At 38.9% G+C, this 26,195-nt stretch overlaps 1 protein-coding gene across 1 annotated transcript; it reads left to right on the top strand.

Moving 5' to 3' along the window:
- Positions 1–3,717: 3,717 nt before the first annotated feature.
- Positions 3,718–5,705, top strand: LOC126583269 (2-methylpropanoate--CoA ligase CCL4-like). Its single transcript, XM_050247603.1, has one exon. The coding sequence runs from the start codon at positions 3,829–3,831 to the stop codon at positions 5,485–5,487; it is 1,659 nt and encodes a 552-aa protein (XP_050103560.1). The 5' UTR covers positions 3,718–3,828; the 3' UTR covers positions 5,488–5,705.
- Positions 5,706–26,195: the final 20,490 nt, after the last annotated feature.

Genomic DNA, 26,195 nt, shown 5'->3' on the forward strand with positions numbered 1-26,195 from the left:
GGGACTTCATACCTGATCTTTTTGCGTGATGGAACTTCAGGTCCAATCATTTTTATATGATGAGGATCAAGAAACTGCAGGTTCTGATCTGATCAATGAACTTTAGGTCCTATATATACTCATTGTAACAAAAGATAAGTACAATAAATAAATTAAAGCAATAGGCGGTAATTCCAGCCATAATGAATAAATTGCATTTAAGTAAATAAAGCTTGTGACAAGGGCTTTAATTCAGCACCATCAAAACTTAAAGCAATAGGCGGTAAAACCGTCCATGGTAAATAAATTGCTTTAAAGTAAATAAAGCTTGTGACAAGGGCTTTGATTCAGCACCATTCACATAAATATCAAAGCTTTAAAGCAAAGGGTAATAATTCTACCCACTATAAATAAATTGCTTTAAATAAATAGAACTTGTGACATGTGCTTTAAACCAACACCATGCACATAAATAAATATATAATTTTATTATTTCTTTTCATAATGGTGATGGTCTCATCAACTTCCCACTATCAACTTTATTATTATTTTTTATTATTTCTTCCCTTCACTTCTGTCGGGGCACCCATCCAAATTGTCCTTATTTTATTAATGTTTTCATTTCACAACAACAAGTCCTTTTAGTTACTCAGGAAGTAAAAGTAATAATAAGTTCCAATTGGTGTTCCTCCTCCGGTGAGTTTCGAAAAAGTCGAAACGGTTCCCATAAGTTTTGGAGTCAAGAGTGTCTGCAACTTATGAGAAGATCAAACCGTTAGATTTAGTTCAAATTTTAGTATGATATGGATAAGAGGATACCAAACAACTTTCGTGAAGAAACAATTTCGATTTGAGCTACAGAAATAGAGTTATGGTACTCATAAGGTGGCTGTCCAGTTTTCTGCGGAAATTGGAAACTGGTTTAGTATTTCAGACATCTGCAACGATTGCACCGTTAAAGTTTTCTGAAATTTTGATATGTTGTAGATACTGAGTGGACGAACAACTTTCAAGAAGAAAGTATTTTAATCCGAGGTCCGCAGGTTGGAGTTCAGAGGCTGTTTACATGGCTGTCAAATTCTTTACGAATTTTGAGTATGTACTCTTTTGCTTCTGCAAAGGATGATATACAGTCATACAACAATATATATAGTTGCTTCAAGAAAATCAATTGTACTGAGATTTGAAGATGAAATGAAAATTATTTCTTATCTGTGAGATTCCAGCTGAAGGAGGTGAACAGGATTTGTGGCGTTGTGCTTTCCACTGACATGAGAGCTTCTCGTGCTAATAACGTGTTGTAAAATCGACTGTGGGTGCAGTGGAATAAATGAAACAAGACACAAAATTTACGAGGTTCCTCTACAGTCAGTGTGACTGGAGTACGTCCTCGGGGCAGCAGTGGTGCTTTCATTATAATTTGAAATAATATGAGTACAAAGATAACCCTCTCTATTATCTCCTCTCATCTTCCTCTCTTTTCTCTCTTTCCTTTCCTTCCTCTCTCTCCCGTGAGTCCCTCACATTCATCTCCAATTCTTCCTTTTTTTATCACCCCTTTTGAACACTTGTAATGCTCTATTTATAGAGCAAACAAAACACTATTAAACTTGTGAAATGTTTACTATGTGCATGTGGGGTTACTATGTGCATGTGGGCATACATACACAATTTACAACAGATTGACAGATGAAGATGACTTTTTGTTCGTGATTTATTTGGTTGATATATATATATATATATATATATATATATATATATATATGTATCGATCGTTATGTATATCAAGGCTGCTAATTGATTGATATCTTGATAAAGATGAATTTTCGTTCGTGATTTATATGGTTGATATTTTATCTACTGTTTTGTAGCAGCGTTATGATGCTCCTTGTAGAATAACAATTTCAACTATTCTAGTTGCTTATTTAAGGATCTCATAACTAATCAGTCTAGAAGATATGTGGTGTGTGGGGACTAAGTTTGGGGTGGGGAAGGTGTGTATGTTTGTGATTTGAGAGTGGGGAACCATTAATCATATCAAGAATTCTTTCCTAAAACATGATTAAGAGCCCTAATATGCGTCACGTGGTCATCTCACATTTTTTTTTTTGGGTATACCGTATACTGGTGGGGGGTGGGTTTTTTTGGAGGAGAGGGGGGGGGGGGGGGGTGGTGTTGTTAAGTCAGCGGATGCACCGACACTGAATAGACGAGTCAGGGGGATGGCCCGATATGGAGTCTGGAATTTTGAGTTGCAGCGCTGCCGTAAGAAGATGGATTGTGTTCGTGTATCGTGCTTGTCCTTTTCTCTATCCTCCTTTTATTTTAATTTGGGCCTACCAGATGAGAGATTTTTTAATATGATTTGTACGGGTGATACATCATGTGTCATTAAACAAATGGTGAGATATATGTGGTAAAATGTTAATAACTTAAAAAATAAAATTTCCTACAATTTCTATTAAAACACGTGGTGTACCACTTGTGTTCCAGTTATAACTAAAAATTTCCCTTACCAGCAGCATCTTCTGTCTTAAAAAATTTTTTTTTTTGATGTTTTTAAATTTAATTCATTATTTAATAAACTAATAATTAAGAAAAACTAGTTAATTAAATAATTATTGTAGTATACGATGAGTCTTTCTCCTTTATTTCCTTATGTTTAAATTTTTTTTCAAATGATATGACAGTTCATATCAAATATCATCTAAGTTGATATAGAAATATGGTATAAAAATATGGTATGAATAACATTAATATCCCTACAAAATAATTAAATATTGAATGCTAAATATATTCTTTAACTTTTTAAGTTATTAGTGTCTATTCACCTCATAATTACTAGCAATTAGCACACACGCTTCACATGTTCAACTAAATTTGTTTTTATTTTATTACGACTTATGATTAGTGAACGAATGACAACTCAAAAAAAAAAAAAAAACAAATACAAATACAAAAACGGAAGAGAGAGGAAGAGAGGGAGAAAGGTGAGGTTTATTTATTTATTTTTAAATTTTTAAATAGGATATGTTATATTTACATAGATGTGATGGTAGTATAAATAACAGTAAAATTTGAGCTAGGTGTAATTGCTAAATTGTCTATGTTTTTTTATTTTTGTTCAATTCTGGTAAGAGGGTTAGAATGGTAATTTGATAGAATTTAAATTGACGAATATAGTTTTATTAATATGTAATTTAGATTAATAGCTCATAACAAAGAAAACCCTTCAAGTGGCCAGTATCTTGGAAAGGAAAAAACCATTTTTTTTTTTTGGGTGAATGGAGGGGTGAAGACAACCCCAGACGAACTAAAACTCAAGAAAAACCTTTCAATCTAATAGTTGTAAAAAAACAAATGACACTGAATATTTTAGCAAGACTTCAAATCTTTAAAGAACAAAACAAGTTCAGCCATGTACATACAACGTGCACGACGAAATGATTAATGTAAAAAAAATTTACCAAAATTTGTCGCTACTTTGTGGTCCTTCTTTTGTTATTATTTTTGTCCTTGGCCAAAGTAGGTCGTTCTATCTGGACAAGAATTCTCCTCGGATTTTTTTTCTTTTCGTAGGAATTCGGAGATCAATTAATTGTATTTGTTTATCCTATATCATGTGATTAATTTTTATTAGGTACTATGTATATTTAATTTTAAATTTAAAATAATTTTTAATATCTATAATGAACGGATATGATTAATTTATCATCCAGATTCTCAAGAGAATCCGAAAAGGATCTATTCCGTTCTATATATTAAATAAGGTGTCCCCCATTGAACAGAACCCGCATCAGAACAACACAGCTAGCTCAGACCATCTGTGAACAACTCCAGACAAAAATAATGGAAGACCTGAAGCCCACTTCAGTCAACTCATCTCCTCTAACCCCCTTGGGATTTCTGGAAAGAGCAGCCACCGTTTACGGCGACTGCCCCTCCGTTGTCTACGAAGACACCACCTACACGTGGACGCAGACCCACCGTCGCTGTCTCCGCGTCGCTTCCTCCATATCATCCCTCGGCATCGACAGAGGCCACGTGGTGTCTGTCCTTTCCCCAAACGTCCCCGCCATGTACGAGCTACACTTCGCCGTGCCCATGTCCGGCGCCATCCTCAACACCATCAACACCCGCCTCGACACCCGCACCGTCTCCCTACTCCTGCGCCACAGCGAATCAAAACTAGTCTTCGTCGACTACGAATTGCAATCCCTAGTCCTTGAAGCCATCTCTCTCTTCCCGCCAAATACCCCCTCCCCTAGACTCGTCCTCATCGCCAACGATTCCGGCGCGCCGTCACGCGCAGCACAACTCGACCACTTCCTCTGCACGTACGAGAACCTCGTGGAGACAGGCGACGAGGGGTTCGAGTGGGTCCCGCCGTCGAACGAGTGGGACCCCATAACGCTGAATTACACGTCGGGTACCACATCGTCTCCCAAGGGAGTAGTTCACTGCCACAGAGGGGCTTTCATCATCACCGTCGATTCCCTGATTGACTGGGGCGTACCCAAACAGCCCGTGTACCTGTGGACCCTACCAATGTTCCACTCTAACGGGTGGAACTTCCCATACGGGATGGCAGCCGTCGGTGGGACGAACATCTGCGTCCGTAAGTTCGACGGCCAAATCATCTACGCCATGATCAAACGACACGGTGTCACTCACATGTGCGGTGCGCCCGTGGTGCTGAACATGCTCACAAACGTCCGGTCCGGAACCGAAAAGCTCGAGTACCCAGTACACATCCTAACCGGCGGAGCACCGCCGCCGGCTCAGGTTCTCATCCGGACCGAGTCCATGGGTTTCGTGGTGAGTCACGGGTACGGGCTGACCGAAACGGCGGGGGTGGTGGTGTCGTGCGCGTGGAAGGGGAAGTGGAATTTGTTGCCGGCGACGGAGAGAGCGAGGCTGAAGTCGAGGCAAGGAGTGAGGACGGTCGGAATGACCCGAGTCGACGTGGTTGACCCGGACTCGGGACTCAGCGTAAAACGCGACGGAATGTCGCTCGGCGAGATCGTTCTGAGAGGCGGGTGCGTGATGCTCGGGTATCTGAAGGACCCATCGGGAACGGCCAAGTGCATGAAAGGCGGGTGGTTTTATACTGGTGACGTGGGGGTAATTCATCCCGATGGCTATTTGGAAATCAAGGACAGATCCAAGGACGTTATTATAAGCGGGGGCGAGAACCTGAGCAGCGTGGAGGTGGAGTCAGTGCTGTATACGAACCCGGCTGTCGACGAGGCGGCGGTTGTGGCGAGGCCTGACGAGTTTTGGGGGGAGACGCCGTGCGCGTTTGTGAGCTTGAAGAGTGATGTGACGGCGAAGCCAACGGAGAATGAGATCATGGAGTATTGCAGGAAGAAGCTGCCGAAATACATGGTGCCAAAAACGGTGGTGTTTAAGGACGAGCTTCCCAAGACTTCGACCGGGAAGATTCAGAAGTTTGTGCTCAGACAGATGGCTAAGGGTTTGGGTTCGTCGAGGCTGAGTCGGATGTAACTTTAAATATCAATTAATTAATTAATGATTGCATTGTCAAATTTCAACCCATTTATGATGTTCATGTAAGTGATTTTTCTGGGCAGTGGTGATGATCAATGTTTGCTCACGACACTACAGAGTGGAAGTGGCATTTCATTATGAATGTATATCTTTCATTGAACAGTGCCTTTTTAAGCATATTTCAAATATTATTGGAGTGGAATTTATGTAGCAAATGTGAACAATTTGAACAGCTGGTGATGTTGTTGCTTTCTATTACCTAGACTGTAATGAATGTATTCAATTTGGATTTTTAAGAATTTTAATTCATAAATTTTGTGTATCAGGATTTTAAGTAATTTTATAAAAATTCAATGTATATTTAATCATGATTTTAAGATAGTTTATTAAAATCGTTAGAAATCCGAATGTATTCAATTAGAATTTAATTTTAAAGAATTTAAAAAAAATTAAAGAATTAAAGGGAATTGTAGAGATTTCGTAATGTATTTTAAGTATTCACAAATCTTACATATCTCCATGAGATTTCGAGGGAATTCAATCAAAATTTTACATAAAATATCTACAAATCAATTAAATCCCATAAAAATCTATAAATCTATAAATCTATTTAAATCTCTCAAATTCTCAATTGAATATATTATTATGAAATCACATCAGAGAACACTGACAAGGCACTGACTTGAATGCGATCCAAAATCATATTAAACAGGGCAGACATAGGGCCACTCCTCTTGCTGGAAATATCGCTCAGGTGCAAGTAGTCGCCCCTCTGGTTTCGTCGGAAAAGCTGGAACGGTTCTGCTGCTGCGCAGCCGGCACTGCCCGCGGCGGTGTTTTGATAATTAACTATATCAGACGCCAAACAGCTCGTTTTGCTTATTAAAAAAAAATATCAGACGCCAAACGGCGTGCTTTTGGTTGATTAAAAACCAAAAAAAAAATATTATCATTAGGGGAACCACGCGTCCTCCAATCCTCCCACCCAGCCCCCACACACGGCCACCTTCGAAAAGAGCAGAAGAAGACAGAGGAGACAACACTTAGGCCCCTTCCGTCACATACAGCCTTCACTTTCCAGCTTTCAAGCCAACAAAATCAAAGTTCCAAGCCAAACCTATTTCAAGGTAACTACCTGATTTTCAAATTTAAATCTCTAAACTTAATTGATAATTTAATATGAAATTTTGTCTAGTTAATAAGGAATTATAGTGTTATATGCTTATTGATTATTGATATGAATCATATGTGTAAAGCTAAAAATAATCCTAAAAATCATTTTGCTAACACATGAATTATTTCCCAAGAAGGACGACTGCCCCTATTAAATAACAGGGAGCAGCCTCATTTACAACGCGTAGCTAAGATAGACCAGGCAGAGATCAACGACTGCTCAAGGCACCCCTGCTCGTAGGAAAAGTCAAAGGTATTTATGAAAGAATAATCTCTTATTCTTATTATAAATACATTCCTAATCAGAGAAAACTTTTTTCAAGTAAGTAATCATAATCCCATTTATTTAGGATATTTACCTAATTACTCTAAGATATTTATTTATACAAATATCTTGGAATGTTCTCACCCAAAATCCACCATAGGGCCGGCCACCCTTAAACCCTAGAGGGCCGGCCCATCTTCTCTATTTCTCCTATAAATACACACTTCATCTCCAAAATCCGGTAAGCTTTAGCGACCCCTAAAGAGGCTTTTTGCTTTCCACAAACACTCAAAAGCATTATTTTCAAAATTCTAACTTTGGCATCGCAGATTCTTCGGCCAAAGCCCCTTATTCATCGTGGGTGCGTGAGGCTTTTGGCCTTAATCTTAGGTGTTATTATTTTGCTGGTGCAAATTCGTCAATCAAAGGAAGGCGGACATTTGCATCCACAAATTGGTGTTTTCATTGAAAGCTCTGATCCGAAGACTCGAAGAAGACTTTTGCTTTCAACTTCCTTCATTCGTAGATCCACGACTACGATGACAGGAAATTCAGAAACTACAACCAATGGGACCCCTTACGTTTAAGGACATGAACTAATCGATGAAGATCGTGTCGTGGTTCCACATCGTCGCTACTTGAGGTTTACCACAACAAAGACTACACATTTGCCATCACAGCAAAAACATGGACCAACCCTCGCTACAGTGGCCTACAGGGCAGCCTCCACTTAACACAAGGAAACTTTAGGGCAGGGAGGCCCACGACACAAACAGCCATCAATCGTAGACCCAAACAACTACTCGTCCTCGACAGCAGCCTTTAGCGCCTGCCACCTTCAGTTGGACAAGAGCTACTTAGACCGAGGCAGCCCAAGCCACGCTAATCGAGCTAGCCCAGCGCCCATGCGCCTAACCTGCTCCCGCAGGCTTCCAAACGGCCCATCATAGTCCCAGACCAATTCAACCAGCCCAAATCCAGATCCCAATGTCGACGGTTGAACCAAGGGTATTTTCACCCCCAACTTACTGCAGATCTGACCTATCCTGGCTCAAGTTTTGCACCCGGAGTCCTTTACACTTCCACAACTCAAGTAGATGTCTACTGTCCTAGTTCTTCCACTCCAAATGGCAAACAACACATATCCCGACAGGTTGCTGAACTGACAAGCGTCCTCGCGCAATAGATTACCTTGGCGAGTCAGCTCCTGCAGCGCATCGAGATATAATGTGCCCTAGACAAAATGTCCAGAAGTAGGACAAAGGCAAGCAATGACGTTTCTCTCCAACGGCGTCTTGGTAAGCAACCCATCGACCATCCAAGAACCGAGCTTTCTGGCAGTGTAGATTCATGCATGGGCCCTCGAGATAGCGTAGACTCTTGTCTTAGCACACAGAGGAGCGTGCACTCTCGGTTAGGCCCCCAAACGAACATACATTCAAGGTTGGGGCCACACTCCGATAATCGACATAGACAACCTTCCAAGCAATGTGTTTATATGCGGTTAGGCCCGCAATGAGCATCTTCCATCTTACATCGGAGTAGGCAGCACGGTGGACGAGGAGAAGTAGTCGCACAATCCGGCTCAAGTTTAACCGGTATCCTACGAGTAATCTGCTCGCCTACTAGGAACGTACTACATGCACAACAACCGCGACATAGACAAGCCAAGTATAAGGAAGAGCAGCCGAAACCAGCAGGTTATGACCAGGGGTAACCGGAAGCCTTGCTGCCTCGACAGAGGAAAATTTAGGAAGAAGTAGAGAGGCTCCTAACTGAGCGATTGCGCAGATTCCAACGCATCGATACCACAGACGAAGCCCTTCATAGGGACGTGGCACACATGGGCAAACCACCTTTCACGGACGAGATCTAGTAGACGGAACCCCCGTGTAAGTTCAATACGCCACACTTCACCCTATTCAAGGGAGATAAAGACCCGGAAATGCACTTAAAGCACTACCGCAACATGATGATCCTCTACGGTGCCAACGACGCCTTAATGTGCAAGGTATTCGCCACTACTTTGCAGGGCGAGGTGCAGGATTTGTTTCATACCCTACCTCCATAGTCCATCTGGAGTTTCGATGAGCTTTCTGTAGTTTTCACTAAGAAGTACTCATCCTACTGCTCGATCAAGGAGAAGTCTGATCATCTCTTTAATATCAAGAAGAATCGAAAGGAGTCGCTACGGGACTATGTCAAGAGATTCGTCAATCAAAGAAAGACGGAAATTTGCATCCACAATATGAGTACTGATAAATGAAATTGTTGATTATTGATGAATGAAATTGTTAATTATTGATTAATTGAATTGTTGATTATTGAATCATTTATATAACTATTGATATGATTAATTGAATAGTTGGTTTACTTAGTTGTTAGTCATACTAGACTCTGCTCTAGGATTACTGAGTCTAAGACTTTTATTCCCATTATATAGTTACGTGAGGAAATGATATAATAAGAAACAATGCTTAAATCCTCCTTCAAATATTTCAAGTTGTCCTCCTTCGCATATTCCCAAGTTGAGTCTACGATATTATTTATCTCAACTGTGGGTGTGTTTTATCCAATGGATAGTCATTCTAAACATTCCCCTAAACATGGTCTGTACGTGAGTGACTCTGAATTTTTTTCACTTAATTTCTTTATTTTCTTATTTGTGTCATCTTACTAAGCTATCCGTAATATATTTGGCTATTATCTGTTGAATTTTTTTCTTAGAGAAGGGTATTTTAGGCATTTCAGAATCTAAAAGATACAGATAAAAACCGTCGGCCCTTTACATCATTTTTTTGTAAATTTGATCACAGTAGATTGAGTCTGTGGGTGAGAGTAGCTTAAGTTCATCGACATTATTCTAAACAACACAATGGCGTTGAAGGCGATTATGGGAAATTTTCTGCTTGGAAACATGTTTTTACAGAGATAAAATTTCTAATTGACAACCATCACTAGTGTTGGTCATTAGGTCACATATACTCATATTTGAGATACATCATTGCCCATAGTTATCTATCTCGCTTTTCTATGTGACCGGGCTGATATTGATTGTATTTGGGGCTTCTCCTTTTAACTCTTAATTTGAAAAAAATACGGATGAAAAAAAATAGTAGCTTAAGTTTAGGGTTGGAGACCTCTAATGTAACTTGGAAAAAGAATTTCAATTTCAACTAAATAGATATAATTATGAGCAGCGTGAAATTTCTCATAGCCTCTTTGGTCTCGAAACGGGTGGATAAAAGTAGGGGTGTGACGCAGCATGAAGATACACAGAGGGATCCTCACATTCACCCTTAATGATTCATCTGGAATCCACTAGAAAAGTGAGAGAATTCTGAAAAACTATATTGATTACTCTGGAATACAAAGTTGATCCTTAAGGCAACACTTCCATTGCCTATTTATTCTATTTGTAATTCGCATTATTAATTATACATTTTGAATGCTATTTAAATCATGGCGTGTAATACTCATGACCTATTCGTCTTCACCTTGCGCCTATCAAGCTGTGCTTCAAATTCCTCCGCTAAACGTTTTTCGTCAGGTGGGAAATTTTGCCATAAACCGATTTACCAACTAAACCATACCGGTCGGTTCATAATGGTATGGTATAGTTTTGGCATTTTTTCATAATCGGTTGACATTATACTGAACCGACAATTAATGGTATGGCTTTGGTATTGGATTTTGTATACCGGCGGTATGCCATACCTACCAATACTATATATTTTATATTTAGATATTTTAGGTATTTTTTACATGCTTGACATGTGAAGAACTGGAAAAATGTAAGTATTGCTATATTTTTTCTAATTCTAGTTATAGTACTTCAATCCAATGTTTATTGATATTTTTAGTTTATTATTCAATATTACTTCTTATTCTAATCATACTTTTTTATGTAACATTTGAATTGAAATAGTTGATGGTTCTACATCTCAAGTAGGAACATCAATTCCAAGTGCTTCGAAGAATTGATTCATGGAAGATTTCACATGCATTGGTTGATCCTACTTCAGTGATGTTGCATTACCAAAACAACAAGTTATTTGTTTTGGGATTTTAATAAGGGGATCTGGTTAACAAGTTATTTGTTTTGGGATTTTAATAAAGGGATCTTATAACCAGAACCATACTTTTGAGTTTTTTTATTTATACATTAGTTGCTACAATTGAATTTAGACAATTATATTAGTTAGATTTTTGAGTTTGTGAACTTATGACTATTTGGATTATGTTTGCTGACATTGACATTGTTTTATTAAGTTTTGATTTGATTTTCATTTTAATTTGTTAAGTCATGATTATGTTGGCTTATCATCAATTGAAAAATGCAGCAGCAACTTCTTTTTCTCTTTTCTGGTTTGTTGTTTACGGGTTGATGCATAGTCTTGAGCTATTGTTTTTGTAGCTTATTTGCAAACCATCGGTTGTGCCATTTACCAACCGAATCAGCCAATAATTTCGGCTGAATATATTTTTGGCAACAGCAAGAAGACGGTTGGCTAACGGTAACTGATTTTTGATAGTTATGTATATGTGGTTGGCAGGTGGCACAAAGAATTTGACACGATTTGCCAACCGAACCCAACCTTAGATAACCGTGGTTTACTATCAGTTGTCTCATTTTTTTTTTAAAAAAAAAAGAAAAAAACTAAATAGATACGACTATGGGCTAACAAGTAACCCACTATCTAGGAAATCATTTGTGGACCGTCCCAGTCCAACCCTTTCGGGCCGGGTTACTTAAATCAGTCTTTCCCTAATAGGCTAATGTCAACATCGAGTCTTAAAGTTGAGGGGACTTGGATTGTCTGCCCTCCCATTTCAGTGCCCTCTCCGTGCTCTTCCCGTGCCCTCATGTTTTGTATGGTCACGGTTAAGCCATGTCAATATTTTATATTATTTTTTTATAAAAATAATAAAACAAAAAGAAATAGTAATATAAAATGTTGACGTGGCTTAACCATGATCATAAAAACATGAGGGCACGGGGAGGGCACCAAAATTAGAGGGCAGACAATCCAAGTCCAAAGTTGAGTGCACCCGGACTTGCATGACACATCATGGTCCTGGGTTATATACCTGATGTGTTTTACACCTGACTTATAGAAAAGACAAGAAAAACCAATTTTGCTTTGGTTTCTTTGTTTTGGTTTTTCTGCTTTGGGCTCCAACTCTTGTTTTGGGCTTTTTTTGTGTTTACTTTGGGGTTCATTATTTTGCTTTGTGCTTTATTTGTGATTGGACATTCGTTGGGTTGATAATAAATTTTACCAATTACCATAAAGAAAAACACAAATGACAACATAACCAAATGACCTTTACAATTAAATAATTTATCAAATAACACGTTTCATCAACTGCAACTGCAATCATAACGCTCTGTGGCTTAGATCACATTTTGTAAAATACATCTAACTCATCTATCTAATATAGGTAAAACTAAGGTTCTAAAAGACGTTAGGCGCTAGTCTGTATACGAACTAAGACCTAGCGGCTAAGCAGGGGCCTAGTCGGACTAGGCAGATTTAAATAAATTTGTTATATATTGTGTAAATAAGTGCTTATTTATACTTAAAATAATACATAATTGCATTGAAATAAATAAATGACAAAGTAGAATGACATATAAATTACAAAGTAGTAGAACATATTTGCATTGGGATTACATGAATCTTACCTTGATTTAAGCTCGGGTGTGGAGTTGATTTATACCACAGGGAGGTCCGATTTTGGGTGGAACTATGGAGGGGAACTCATGTTGAGTGGAGGGGAGCCTATGTTCAGTAGAGGGGGGAGATGGAGGAATGAAAGATGTTGTGGTGGTTGACGGCGAGATGAATTTGGAAGTGTTGGGTGGGGCAGGACACCTCACTCTCTATGCAAACGAGAAACGAGAGAGAGATGGAGAAGAGAGTCCCAAAGTGGGGAAGTCTTTAGGCAAGGGGGAGAAAAAGCCCAGGCAAACTACAAAGAAAGATTTTGTGGGTCCCTATGTACCAATAATCCAATAAAATTATCCATAATAGGGAAATTAGGGGAAAAAAAAAACCATGAACTTAAAATCCCGTAGGAATTTTGTTTGAACTCCAAATTCTTCACCGTTTGCGCCCACACATTCGTTGCAGCAAATACTATATGAATACACTAAGATAATGGGTCATGTTTATCACAAGCTCAAATGTCAACCGAAGTCACCACTTTGAACATTTAGTCATTTCACACTCTTGAAAATTGAAATACTCTAATTTTAGGGACTGGTCGTAACAACTGCATTACTTTTCTCAATTAATTCCACAAATGGTTTCTTCTCCTTGCTTTTCCAAGGCTTCTTGTCTTTATACCCACTAGATTGCGTATTAGTTCTTCCCCCAAACACTTAGGCTACCAAAAGCTCTCTCAGTAACCTCACTATCTTTTGAGTGCCTAATTAATTTTTGTTCAAACCCTTTTAGTGTTGCAACAACCTCAGTGGAATCAATTTCTTTGGTCTTTTTAGCTTCTTCTTTCACATCAACAATATTATCATATTGAAGTGTAAAACTGATTGATAACTTTTTAACAACCCTCTTGTTATGCAAGTCTTCACCATACATTTGCATTTGACGTATCAATCCAAACACCTTAGTTAAATAATCAGATAATGATTCACCATTCCTCATTATATCATACTCAAAATCACAACAAATGCATTGAAGTTTAAAGGCCATTACTTGAGAATCACCTTTGTATTCTTATTGCAATACATCCTAAGTAGCTTTAACAATTTCCTGGTTTGTAATCTTTGGGAAAAAATCATCACTCATAGCTCCTTGGATCAATCCCAGAGCCCTTGCATCACCGGAAATAAGATCTTGAGCAACAAGCAGTTGCTTCTCATATAAGGGAAGAACATAGCCTTCTTAACAAATTTCCATAGATTTTTGAAGTTGTCTTCAACCTGATGCACCAAAACTCATAGTTGATGCTATTAAGGGCCATAGTTCGAAGCTCAGCTCCAAATCCAGCCATCTTGCTCCTCGATTCACCTAAGTTCTTCGTTGGAAACTTAGAGAACAACTCACAGATCCACGCCCCTTGATTCAACAACGAACCAAGCTATGGGCACATGTTAGTATTTTTATCAATTTTGCAGGTTAATTTTGGTTGAATTTGGTTTAAAATCAATCAGAAATTGATGAGCTCATAGAGTTGAAAATGCAAAAAACTTAAAGAGATTAAAAAAATGGTGTTAATAGCTCCTTAAATTCTGAATTGGGTCCCATTACATCAAGCTAGAAATGCCATCTCCAATATAGTCGTTGGTCACACTTGCAACGTGACTATGATCACGTGCAAGGCACACATACAACTTAAAACATAACAAACAAATAACACATGGCAAGATTTACACCATCTAGATATTATAATCTCAGTCGTTGATTACATAAGCCATACCACTTGAACTTAAGAAGAAATCCAGCAATCCGAGCTTCAAATTTTCATTTAACGTCTACATAATGATTATAGCAACAATGCTTATTCATCAACACATGGTACCCACAACGGTGGTGATTAAGGACGAGCTTCCTAAGACTTCCACCGGGAAGATTCAAAAGTTTTTGGTGAGGGAGATTGATAAAGGGATTGCATTGCCCTCGTTATTTTTTCCACGGCGGTGGCATCGCGGACAACAAATAGGATGCAAGAGAAACTAGACAACAAAGAAAAAACAGAGACTAGAGAAAAAATTAGGAGTTTAATCGCCTCGACCAAGTTTCGTATTGTGTTTTACAAAGTTGAGGGAAATTTGGAAAGATTCTTTGATAACAAAAATCTTATTCTTACTATTTATTTGTGCCATCATTTGTACATTTCTCTTATTTGGACCCAAATTGGATATTAGGCCTGGAGAGTGGCCCAATCGCACACAAAGCCCCAGGGAAACACTACATCATCAAAGCAAATAAGGTTGAGTACGAAAGCTCGACCCAGTATTCAAGATATTGCCTAATGTGGCAAAACTAGACGGCAAACCTGTGCAACTGGGCAGGCACATGGGTCATTAACGAAGGATTTCACAGAAGGCAAAAGCACCTTTTAGGGGTAAACCCCCTTAATTTGGAAAGGGTTAAATGTGAAATCACCAGTTGCACGTCACATCAATCCAAGGGGGTTTAACCCAGAACGATGAAAATCTTATAAAATCTACAAGAGAACACAAAGAAAATGACACTCAACTCAATTCTCAAAAAAATACTTAAAAGCTTTGTCGCTTTCGTTATATTCTCTTTGCCCCCCAGTTATTCCCTTTAAGTTATAGCTTTGCTGCAGCCTTTTCGCAGTATCGATTTAATTTGTAGCCGCTACTGCACCCTTTTTCATTTCCAAAAGCTGACCTATATTCTGTAAGTTTGCAGAAGAAGTGCCCGAAAGGTAGGGACTCGAGCTAGACAAGGTTTATAATGTGCCCGAATTCACTTGTTTACCATTTGATGCATTACATATTGTCATTATTTACTTCATGTTTACTCTTGAATTTATATATTACGTTCTAACATGGACTGTTCTACTCATTTATTACTTGAAACCTTCACTGTCACTCTACTTTTGGTTGTTCCCTATCAGTTATGATGCAATCATGGCCTAAACTTGGTAATCTTGACCTAATTAAAACTTGGTAAATAACATCAACACAATCCTTGATCTCAAGGCAGTAAAAATGACCTTTTATGGACTTAACCCCTCTATAAACAATCCCTTATAAAAGAAGTCATTTTACTTGTGGTGCAAGTAATCAATCTAGTCATGCCCGAATGATTCACAATCTGTTGGTCTTGGCCAACAGTTGCACACTCAGCATTCATCTAGTTTTGATAGAGTGCATCCAAGGTTGAACATCTCTAATACAGATGGAATCAACATGTGTTAGTGAACTCTATCTCTATTAAAGAGATGATACAAATGATTACACAAATATATGGTGATGTAGCACTACTCCTTTGACAATTAAAAAGACTGTAAATTTTGGTGGTTAATTTATTGTACAGGTGCATAGCATGATGACGTTGGACGTTGGAAGCTTTTGGGTTGCCGGGCTTGCGATGGCAGGCCGTTTGGACTACATGCTTATGATATTAGGAAAATTGCATGCATGTGTTGCTGACCGAAATTGTCAGATGAGTTGTGGTTTGCCATCTCTGACTATTTAATCTTATCATTTTTCATATCTATTGTTAAAATAAGTTTCCGTCCGATATTCTTCCTCCAAAATAATTTTATATATAGTTTAAGTTTGATTACTGTTCGCCATCTTGACTGGAAAATAGAAAATGCGTCATCACCCTGCGATGCCGGCGATGATCAGTTTGATTAGAGTTGGGTTGGTGGTGGGTCTATATTGTCGTCGTTTGGGTTGGTCGACGATGCTTCGGATGTAATTTTTATTGCGGTTTATCAATAAGTTTAATTAATTAATGGTTGCACTGTCAAATTTCAGGCGATCTGCAATGTTCATATCTGCGGGTTTTCTGGGGCAGTGGAAGTGGTGATGATCAATATTTCCTCACGACACTCCAGACTGGTGGTGGCGTTTCGTTTGGAATTTACCAACCTGCCCCTCCTCGGCTCAGAATTGTTTTCCTTTAAACTGTTATAAAAAATTAAAGTTAATTTTTTTTTTCCGAAATAAAGATAATATTAGGAAGATTAAATTTTTAAACTAAATTTGCATATGTGTGACTAATAAAAAATAATGAAATAATTACGTTAATCAACATTTAGGTAATAATCTAATCATCAACAACCACATAATTTGATTTACATAATTTGGTCTCCATAACATTACCCTAAAATAATCGTTATATTGAACAAGGACTTTAAAACAAGTGCGTAATGTTAGGGAGACCAAACTTTTAAAAAACAAATTTGCAAATCAAATAATGTGTCACTAATAGGAAATAAGCACATTAATTAATGCTTAGGTAATAATTCAATCATCAACAACCACATCATTTGGCTTGCAAATTTAATTTAAAAATTTTGATCTCTCTAATATTATACTTAAAAATAATCGTTTTTGGAGTGTGTGAGGGTTCTTGAACAAGAGAGATTTTTTAGTGTGAACAGTATACGGGATGGTACATCACGTGTCACTATACAAATGGTGTGATATGTGTGCTAAAAAGTTAATAACTTAAAAATAAAATTTCTCACCACTCTTATTAAAACACGTGGTGTATCACTTGTCTCCTATTTACAACTAAAAAGTTCTCCTTAAACAAGGGGACATAATGTTTAGGGTTTATCTCAACTGCGGATGTGTTTCATCCGACCGACTAAAATAGTCAATCTAAAGATTTGCACAAACATGATCTGTTGGTGAGTGACTTCAGATTCTTTTATTTAATTTCTTTATTTTCTGATATGTGTCATTTACTAAGCTATCCCTAATCTATTGGGCCTTTTTTGTGGGAATTTTTTTTACAGAAGGGCATTTTAGGCGTTTCAGAATGTTTCACCAAATATTGCTGCCCACGTTATGTATAGAAATTCTGAAAGATAGATAAAAACCATTGGTCCTTTACATTTGGTCACATGTAAATTATTTTTTTTTTGTAAATTTGGTCACAGTAGATTGAGTGGTGTGGGTAAGAGTAGCTTAAGTTCATTGACATATTCCAAATAACATCATGGCGTTTGAAGGCGACTATGGAGAATTTTCCGCTTGGAAACATGCATGTTTTTACAGACAAAATTTTCAATTGACGCCATTTAGTGTTATGTTGGTCCTTAGATCCCTTCCCATTGTTACCTATCCCGCTTTCTTATTTGACTGGGAGGTATTGATTGTATTCGGGATAGTAAAATACGGGAAAAAAAACAAAGAAAAAGAAAGAAACTTAAGTTTAGGATTGAAGACATTTAAGACCAAACTCAACCTGGGCTAAAAGTTAAAAGTCAAACAAAAGCCGAATGCCCCCCCCCCAAGGATTTAGCCTAGAAAATGGTGTGGGCACCACCAGCGGTACCCCACTCACATAGGCATGTCTCATAGGATTGATTGAATCCAACGGCTAAGATCGAATATAATAAAATCTAACTGCCCAAATTTAAATCCAACAGCTAAAATAATTTAAAAAAAATTATTTAACTCAAAATTCACCATATTTTAGTGATTTTTCAATATTTATCGGAATTTAAATATTTTTAGGTTAAAATGTTCATAAAATTAAATTATGATAGTGTACATAAATTTTTAAAAAAATTACTTTAAAGGAAAAAATTAGCCTAAATTTATTCTTTAATAATCTCAGGCTAAAAAATTTAGGTAAGAAATGTTGGAGCAGAAAAACTGTTTCAAGGCTAAAATCTAAATTTTATGGGTTAAAAATTTTAGGTTTTAATCCAAGGGTTTCAGACAACAAACTAAATAGATATGACAATGGGCTATAGCAAGTAGCCTCCAACGGCCCCATCTAGGAAATCATTTGTTTATCGTCCCAGTCTAACCCCTTGGGGCCATGTTAGCGATTCAGTCTTTCCCTAATATCAATTTTCTCAGCTTCGTTTAAACAAATGAAAACGTAACAAGACGACCCTTATGATTAAATAATTTATCAGATAGCACATTTCATCAATAACAATTATAAAGGAGTAATGTTATACTTGTCATATTTTTTTTATACCTTATTTGTACTATTTTTCTAAGACCAACTCCAATGATCGAGGTTAAAATCTTAATTTTAGCTCAAAAAATTCAAAGCTTGTTTAGTATTCTATCCAAAAACTTTGATTGTTCCTAAAACATTTTTCAAAGGACATCCCTTAAGAACAATTTTTCTTTTAAATCTCACAATTCAAAAATCTATTTGGTTATATTTAAAAAAATAGTTTTTCTTAATTGAAATTCAAACTACCTTGCAAAAATTGGAGGAGAGACACAAGTAGGAAAGAGAGAAGAAGGGAAACGGTTGGCAAGGAGAGAGAAAGATATGAAGTAGGCGAAGAGGTGAGGGGAGAGAAGTAATTAAGAGAGGGTGATGAGAGAGCATAAAAATACGGTGAGGAGAGAGATAAGACAGAGGTGGAGGATGTGAGGAGAGAGATAAGACAACGAGGGTTAGGAGAGAGAAAGAGCAAGCAAAAAAAAAATGTTGAGGAGAGGGAGCAGAAAAAGAAATAAAAACTCTAAAAGCTCACTTTTAATGTTTTTAAGAAATAATCTATGTTTTTAAATTAGTTTTGAATACAATTTAAAAAAAAAAAACCTTTCTAAACAAAAATTCAAAGTCTAAAATTCAAAATGTGTTTTTGAATTTAAAAAGTTAAACTCAAGTATGATACCAAATACGTCCTTAGTTCTAACTTAGAAACAGTTTTTCTCCTCCAATGGTTTTGGGCTTAAAGTTTTAGTCCGAAATTATTAAAGAATGATTTTAGCCTTTTTTTTGGGTAACTTCTTTAAAAAAAAAATTTTTGTATATTATCCTAATTTATTTTTATGAATATTTTAAGGGTAAATTACATAGTAGCCCCTCAGGTTTGAGGTCTATTATAATCCCATACAACATCTTTAAAATATTTCATTTTCATACCTCAAGTACTATTTTATTTCAAAATAATACATATGTTACATTTTCCATCCATTGATGACGTGGCTGCCAAATGTGTGCCACGTGGCAAACAAATTTTTTTTAAAAAAAAAAAACATGAATCTTCTACATTTAAAAAAAAAAAAACCAAAAGCTGAACCCGCAACCCACCCACACAACCTGCACCCCAGAAGAAGAAGAGGAGAGGGAAAAAAAAAAAATCCCATCTTCATCCCCCAACCCACCTTCCTTGCAACCCACTCGTTTCTTCCCACTCCCGTCTTCCCCAAACCCACCATGCACCCATCCTCCACCTCCTCCTCTGCACCCACTACCTGCAACCCATAAAAGAAAAGAAAAAAAAAACTCATCTCCCTTTCCCTGCAACCCAAATCCCGTCTTCTCCAATGAGTGTGGATTTAAGGAGTGAGGTGTGTAGAGGAGGGAAGTGGATGCGTGCGAGGGTGGGTGCGCTGGGTTTTTTTTTCTTCTTCTTTCTAGGTTGCAGGATAGGGTAGCGGAAGATGGGTGCGCGAAGAAGGTGGAGCTGGGTGCAGAGGAGGAGGTGGAGGATGGGTGCGGACCGTCGGACTTCGCTAGGTATGCGTTTTGGGTTTTTTTGTTTGGGGGGGGGAGGAATAATGGGATATGGGGTTTTTTTTTAATGGGAACTGGGCGATTTGGGTTTTTTTGTTTGTTGGGGGGGGGGGGAATAATGGGATATGGGGGTTTTTAATGGGAACTGGGTTTTTGCGGCGGGGGGTGGGGTAATGGATTGGGGTTTTAGAGTTTTTTTTTTTTTTTTTGTAAATTTAGAAGATTAAGGTTTTTTTGTAAAAAAAATTTTTTTTGCCACGTCGTATATATGTGGCAGCAACGTCAGCACTTAACGGATCAATGGATGGAAAATGTAACGGATGTATTATTTTGAAATAAAATAGTACTTGAGATATGAAAGTGAAATGTTTTAAAGATGCTGTATGAGGTTGTAATAGATCTTAAACCTGAGGGACTACTATGTAATTTACCCATATTTTAACCTAAAAATATTTAAGTCCCGATAGATAATGAAAAATTACTAAACTTACATCATTCTTACAAATATGCACCACATGAAAAAAAACATGGAAAATCACACACCCTACCCCATTCTTAATAACAAATACATAGATGGGTAGAAAGAAAAAAAAGGAAGAATTGTTTGACGAAAAAGTGAATTTTGTATGTATGTTTGAATAAATACATATCACACACCCCGACCGAGATTGAAGCATGCTGGCCATCACGTGAGGGTGACGTAACCATGTGCATAGTGCGGAAGCAATAAAGATAAGAAATATACGAATAAATAAAAACCGAAAGCTACTAATGTGCACTAATAAACATGAAGTGCTAGGAGTGAGATACAAGTGTAAATACCCCTAATCAAAGCATAGAAAGTCTAGGTGCAGTCCAGTAGGACAAGTACTAGTTATACAGTACCAGAAAACATCCTACAAATATTTTATTATGTCAGAACCGCCGAAATCCTCATACGCCACCAATAGCAAGACTACCTAAAACCTGGAGGGGCGCAAAACAGAAAGTGTGAGTGGGCAAAAACAAATGTTTTTCAAAACCATTTCATCATTAAAATGCTCTAACCCCTCGCCGTAAAACATGTATAATTTTCCCATAATAGAATATAAACATATGCATAAATATATATATGCATATTTCAATTCAAATCATGCTTCATATAATCATATTTATAAGTATACCATGCCAAAACATAAAGTAGAATAAGTAACTTAGGTGAGAATAAATTCATGGAAAATAACGTATTAGCCGGAACCCCTACATAAGTATGTACGGTTGAATTCATAGCTCATTATTCAATATAGCCGGAGTCACTACAAGGACCTATACGGCACTACACTGCACATAAGTCGAAACCACTAAAAGCGGTCTGTACGACAAGACTGGGTGTAATATAATTATGCTCAACACCACAATTATATAATATGCATCATATACCAATTCATATACATAATATAATTTCATATGCATGGCATTTCAAGGCATACTTTCATTTAAACACATTTTCTAGGAAAATATCAAGTATATAAATATATACTAAAAACCAAAAGCCCACTCACTGGTATGTCAAAGGGTTGTAGCCCCCGAGTCACCCTTGACTGTGCTTGTCCTCGGGATAAGTCTCTCCTATATGCGAAACAACTATAAAAACGTTAATTTAAAGCACATAACCAATACTAGCTAATAACTTCTCATACAATGCTCAAATTGGGTGTTTGAATATACCAACGTGATCTACACAACCTCACGAACATTCCCATATTTTAAGAATAATTTTTGGACGTCCCACGCGCCGGCAAAGGCACGGCAACACGCGCGGCCACGCGCAAGGACCCTAACGGAATCTCCTAACCCCATTAGGAATATTCCATTACATAGTAACAGAATATGTTAAACTAACCAACGCCGTTAGGAATATTCCATCAAAGTTGACGAAATATTTCGTCATCCCCTACCTCAGAACTCCGGCGACCGTCGCCGGAAAACTGGGAAATTTTCAAACCTTTATTTCTCGTCCATTTCTCAGTCAAATTTCATGAAACTTAAACCAATTTGAAGCTTGACATGAATAGAATAAAACCATAGCTTTCAAGAGCCTTAAAATCCACGAAACTCGCCGAAAATGAAGAAGTTAGAAGGATTTTTAGATTTTCCAGTTTCCGGCGACGGCGACGGTCGTCGGAGTTCGAAGGTAGGAGATGATGGAATATTCATTCAATTTTGACGGAATATTCCTAACGGCAACTAAAGGCGTTAGTTAAATTTAATGGAATATTCCTTAAATTTAACGAAATATTCCTAACGGCCATTAGGCCTCAGTTAAGGTTTGGCCGCGTGTGGCGCGTAGGGCCGTGCCCTTGCCGGCGCGTGACGGCGCGTGAGGGCTCCAAAAATTATTTTAAAAATTTGGGCGTGTTTCTGAGGTTGTGTAGATCATGTTGGTATATTTAAACATCCCATTTGAGCAATATATGAGAAGTTATTAGCCAATATTGGTTATGTGCTTTAAATTAACGTTTTTATAGTTGTTTCGCATATAGGGGAGACTTATCTCGAGGACGAGCGCAGTCAAGGGTGACTCGGGGACTACGACCCTTCGACATACCAATGAGTGGGCTTTTGGTTTTAAATATATATGTATATGCTTGGTATCTTTCCCAGAAAATGCATTTAAATGAGTTATGACTTAAATTGCCATGCCAAATGTTTTACATTTAGAATATGCATATGATGTTTGCATATATATATAATTGTGGTGATGTGGACGCTCAGGTAAGTCCTAGGTGAGTTTATGAATTGTGAATGTGAATAACAGTTGTGATTAATTAAGGAACAATGAGCTCATAAACCTGCACCCCGGTGTTAGTGATTTAGCCAGAGATATGGCACAGGCCTGTATATAATATCACCTCCCGCACGATATGCTCACATTAGATCCAAGTTAGGTGCACGGTCTTGTCGTACAGACCATTCTATGTGGTTCCGACTCGTAGGTGACTAGTGATTTATCGCACAGTTATAATGAGAATGTAGTAAGGAGCATAGTTATATTACACCCAGTCCTGTTGTACAGACCATTACAGTGGTTCCAACTCGTGTGCAGTGTAGTGCCGTATAGGTCACTTGCAGTGACTCCGGCTAGATTGACTATTGAGCTATGAATTCAGCCGTATATACCTCTGCAAAGGTTTCGGCTTGTTTGTACCATACTTGACCAATCCCGAAACTACCGAGCACCGGCCAACGCTATACTGTCAAGGACCCAGAAGAGTTCCCCTCCGACCAGGAGGCCAATCACTACTCGACACGTGTCAAGATTAGAAGCCAATCAGAGTGCAGCACGTGTCAACATCAAGAACCAATCATAACATGACACATGTCAATGTGACAAAGCTACAAGTTTTTCTATAAATAGGGGTCATTCCCCCACAATATTGCCTAATGCCATTTTGTGTGAAATCATTCACAAGAACTCACTAAATTGAGAGCTTGATCCTTTGTACTTGTGTAAGCCCTTCACTACTAATAAGAACTCCTCTACTCCGTGGACGTAGCCAATCTGGGTGAACCACGTACATCCTGTGTTTGCTTCTCTGTCTCTATTCATTTACGTACTTATCCTCACTAGTGATCGAAGCAACCAAGCGAAGGTCATAAAACCTGACACTTTCTGTTGTACCAAAGTCTTCGCTGATTTTGTGCATCAACATTTGGCGCCGTCTGTGGGAAACGACACTTATTCCTACTCTCTTCAGCTGTGTCAAGCTGGTTTCTATCATTCGTACACTTTCTTTTGATCAGGCATCCCTCTCCAGCATGGGAAGCGAAGGAAGCCACAGCACACAGAATGACACCCCCCTTGCACATAGTGCGAAACAACGAAAGAATGAAGGAAAACGAGTTCTTCTTCAAGCTAAAGTCGATGAGTTGGAAGCTCAGAACAACAAGATAGCAATGAGGAATGAGGTCCTCCAGGAGCAATATGAGAAGCTCTTCGAGACACTCCACGAAGCTAGGCAAGCTCAGACACGCGAGCTTGTTGCCCTCGTGGAAGTCAACCATCAACTGGGTGCCCTCCAACATGGAGGGTCACATGCATTCGACATAGATATCCCTGATAGGGAACAGATTACCCCTCGACTTGATAATCAACATGAGGCTTCTCTTAACCCAGTTGCTTCGACCCGAACCATGAGAAGTGGAGGGAGACACCTCTTTGCTGAAGGGGCAGAAGGATCGAAAGCCGTCTTTCGCGATTGTCGGGATTTCCTGAAGCAACGTCGAGAGAATTCCATCCATATAAGCTCAAAGATTAATGACCCAAGGATTTCTGAGAGACTCGGTCCCCTGCCACGGCCCAAGCCGGCCACCAATTTGGGGAAGGGGCAACAAGTCCCAGAGAGACATGAGGGTACAGGGGACTCAGAGGTGTTCCGACAGACATACCCTGGAAGCCAGTACAGCGAGTCCAGGGAAAAATCACATGCCCTTGATCAAACCTTCCTAATTCCAAGAGGAGATGGAGATTTACGAAAGAAAGCTCCAGTGGCACATAACTCCGCTCAGGACCCCCTTGTCCTACAACTTCTTGAGGAAGTAAACAAGTTGAAGGCTGAACGTCAGGCTGAAATACCTGACTGGAACCAACCCAGGCCTGGCCCTCTTACAAGGAGGATCCTCAACACCCCCCTTCAAGCAAAGACAAAGCAAAAGCTTGGCTTGCAACTTTATACTGGAAAAGAGGACCCGATTGAGCACCTTAACCTCTTTGAATCCACCATGGCATACCGGATGCACACCGACGAAGAGCGATGTCTTCTCTTCCCCTCCACCCTCTCTAGTGGAGCTCTAAATTGGTATTGTCGTCTTACACCTGAGACGGTAGACTCATTTGAGGAATTGAGGAAACTATTTGTTTCCCAACACATTTTCCAAACCGATCGCTTGCACTCTGCAGATGACTTGTACACTATCCGCCAGAAGCCAGACGAGTCATTACGTATGTATGCTGGCCGCTTCAGCCATGAATACTCCCGGTGTGCCGAGGCAGACGACAAGACTGCCCTCAAAGCCTTCACGGCAGGCCTACGTGATTGTTTCTTTAAATACATGATCAATGCCAATACTTGGAAGACTTACTCTGAGGTGATGGCGCAGGCTTATAACCATGCCTCCGCCGAGGCAAAGACATATCAGGAGAAACCCCCTACAACCATCCTTTATCAACAAGTGGGAGGTGGAAGCCAGACTCACCTAAATGAGAAGACCTCGACTTTCCAAACAGCAGTGGCACCTCCCCATGCCTTGCATAATGCTTCACCGAATCAACAGACATATCAATTTCAAGGCAAGAGGAAGGATTTCCATCCTCACCACTCTCCTTTCAGTAAAAAGAGTAAGGGACACTATCCCGATAACCAAGGGTATCGCCACAATAGCGCTCGCCCCCAGGCAGTCAATGCAGTGGGTCAAACCTGCGTCAAGGGTATCGCCACAATAGCGAGGTTTTAGCCTGCCATACTTAAGGTGTCTTACGCCTGCCGAGGCGGAAATCGTCCTTCGGGAAATACATGAGGGAGTCTGTGGAGATCATGCTGGATCTCGGTCCCTAGCACACAAGACTTTTCACCAAGGATATTACTGGCCAACACTCCACCAGGATGCCATCAAAGTATCCCGCTCATGTGACAAATGTCAACGATATGCAATTATTCCTCATTCCCCTCCAGAGCCTCTTACTCCTATGATCAGCCCTTGGCCCTTCGCCCAGTGGGGACTTGATTTGATCGGCCCAATGCCGGCAGGGAAGGGCAAAGTCTGTTACGCAGTCGTTGCAGTGGACTACTTCACAAAGTGGGCCGAAGTAGAACCCTTGGCAACCATTACTGAGGCAAAGATAGAAGACTTCGTGTGGAAGAACATCCTTTGTAGATTCGGCATTCCCAATGCGATAGTCACTGACAATGGGCGACAGTTTGACAACAAGAAGTTCAGGTTGTTCTGCTCTAAGTTCAACATCAACTTATGCTTTGCCTCTCCAGCTCATCCCCAGTCTAATGGACAAGTTAAGGCCATCAACAAAATAATCAAGCGCACTTTGAAAACCA

This window comes from Malus sylvestris, chromosome 9, assembly GCF_916048215.2.
Source record: "Malus sylvestris chromosome 9, drMalSylv7.2, whole genome shotgun sequence".
Lineage (NCBI taxonomy): Eukaryota > Viridiplantae > Streptophyta > Magnoliopsida > Rosales > Rosaceae > Malus > Malus sylvestris.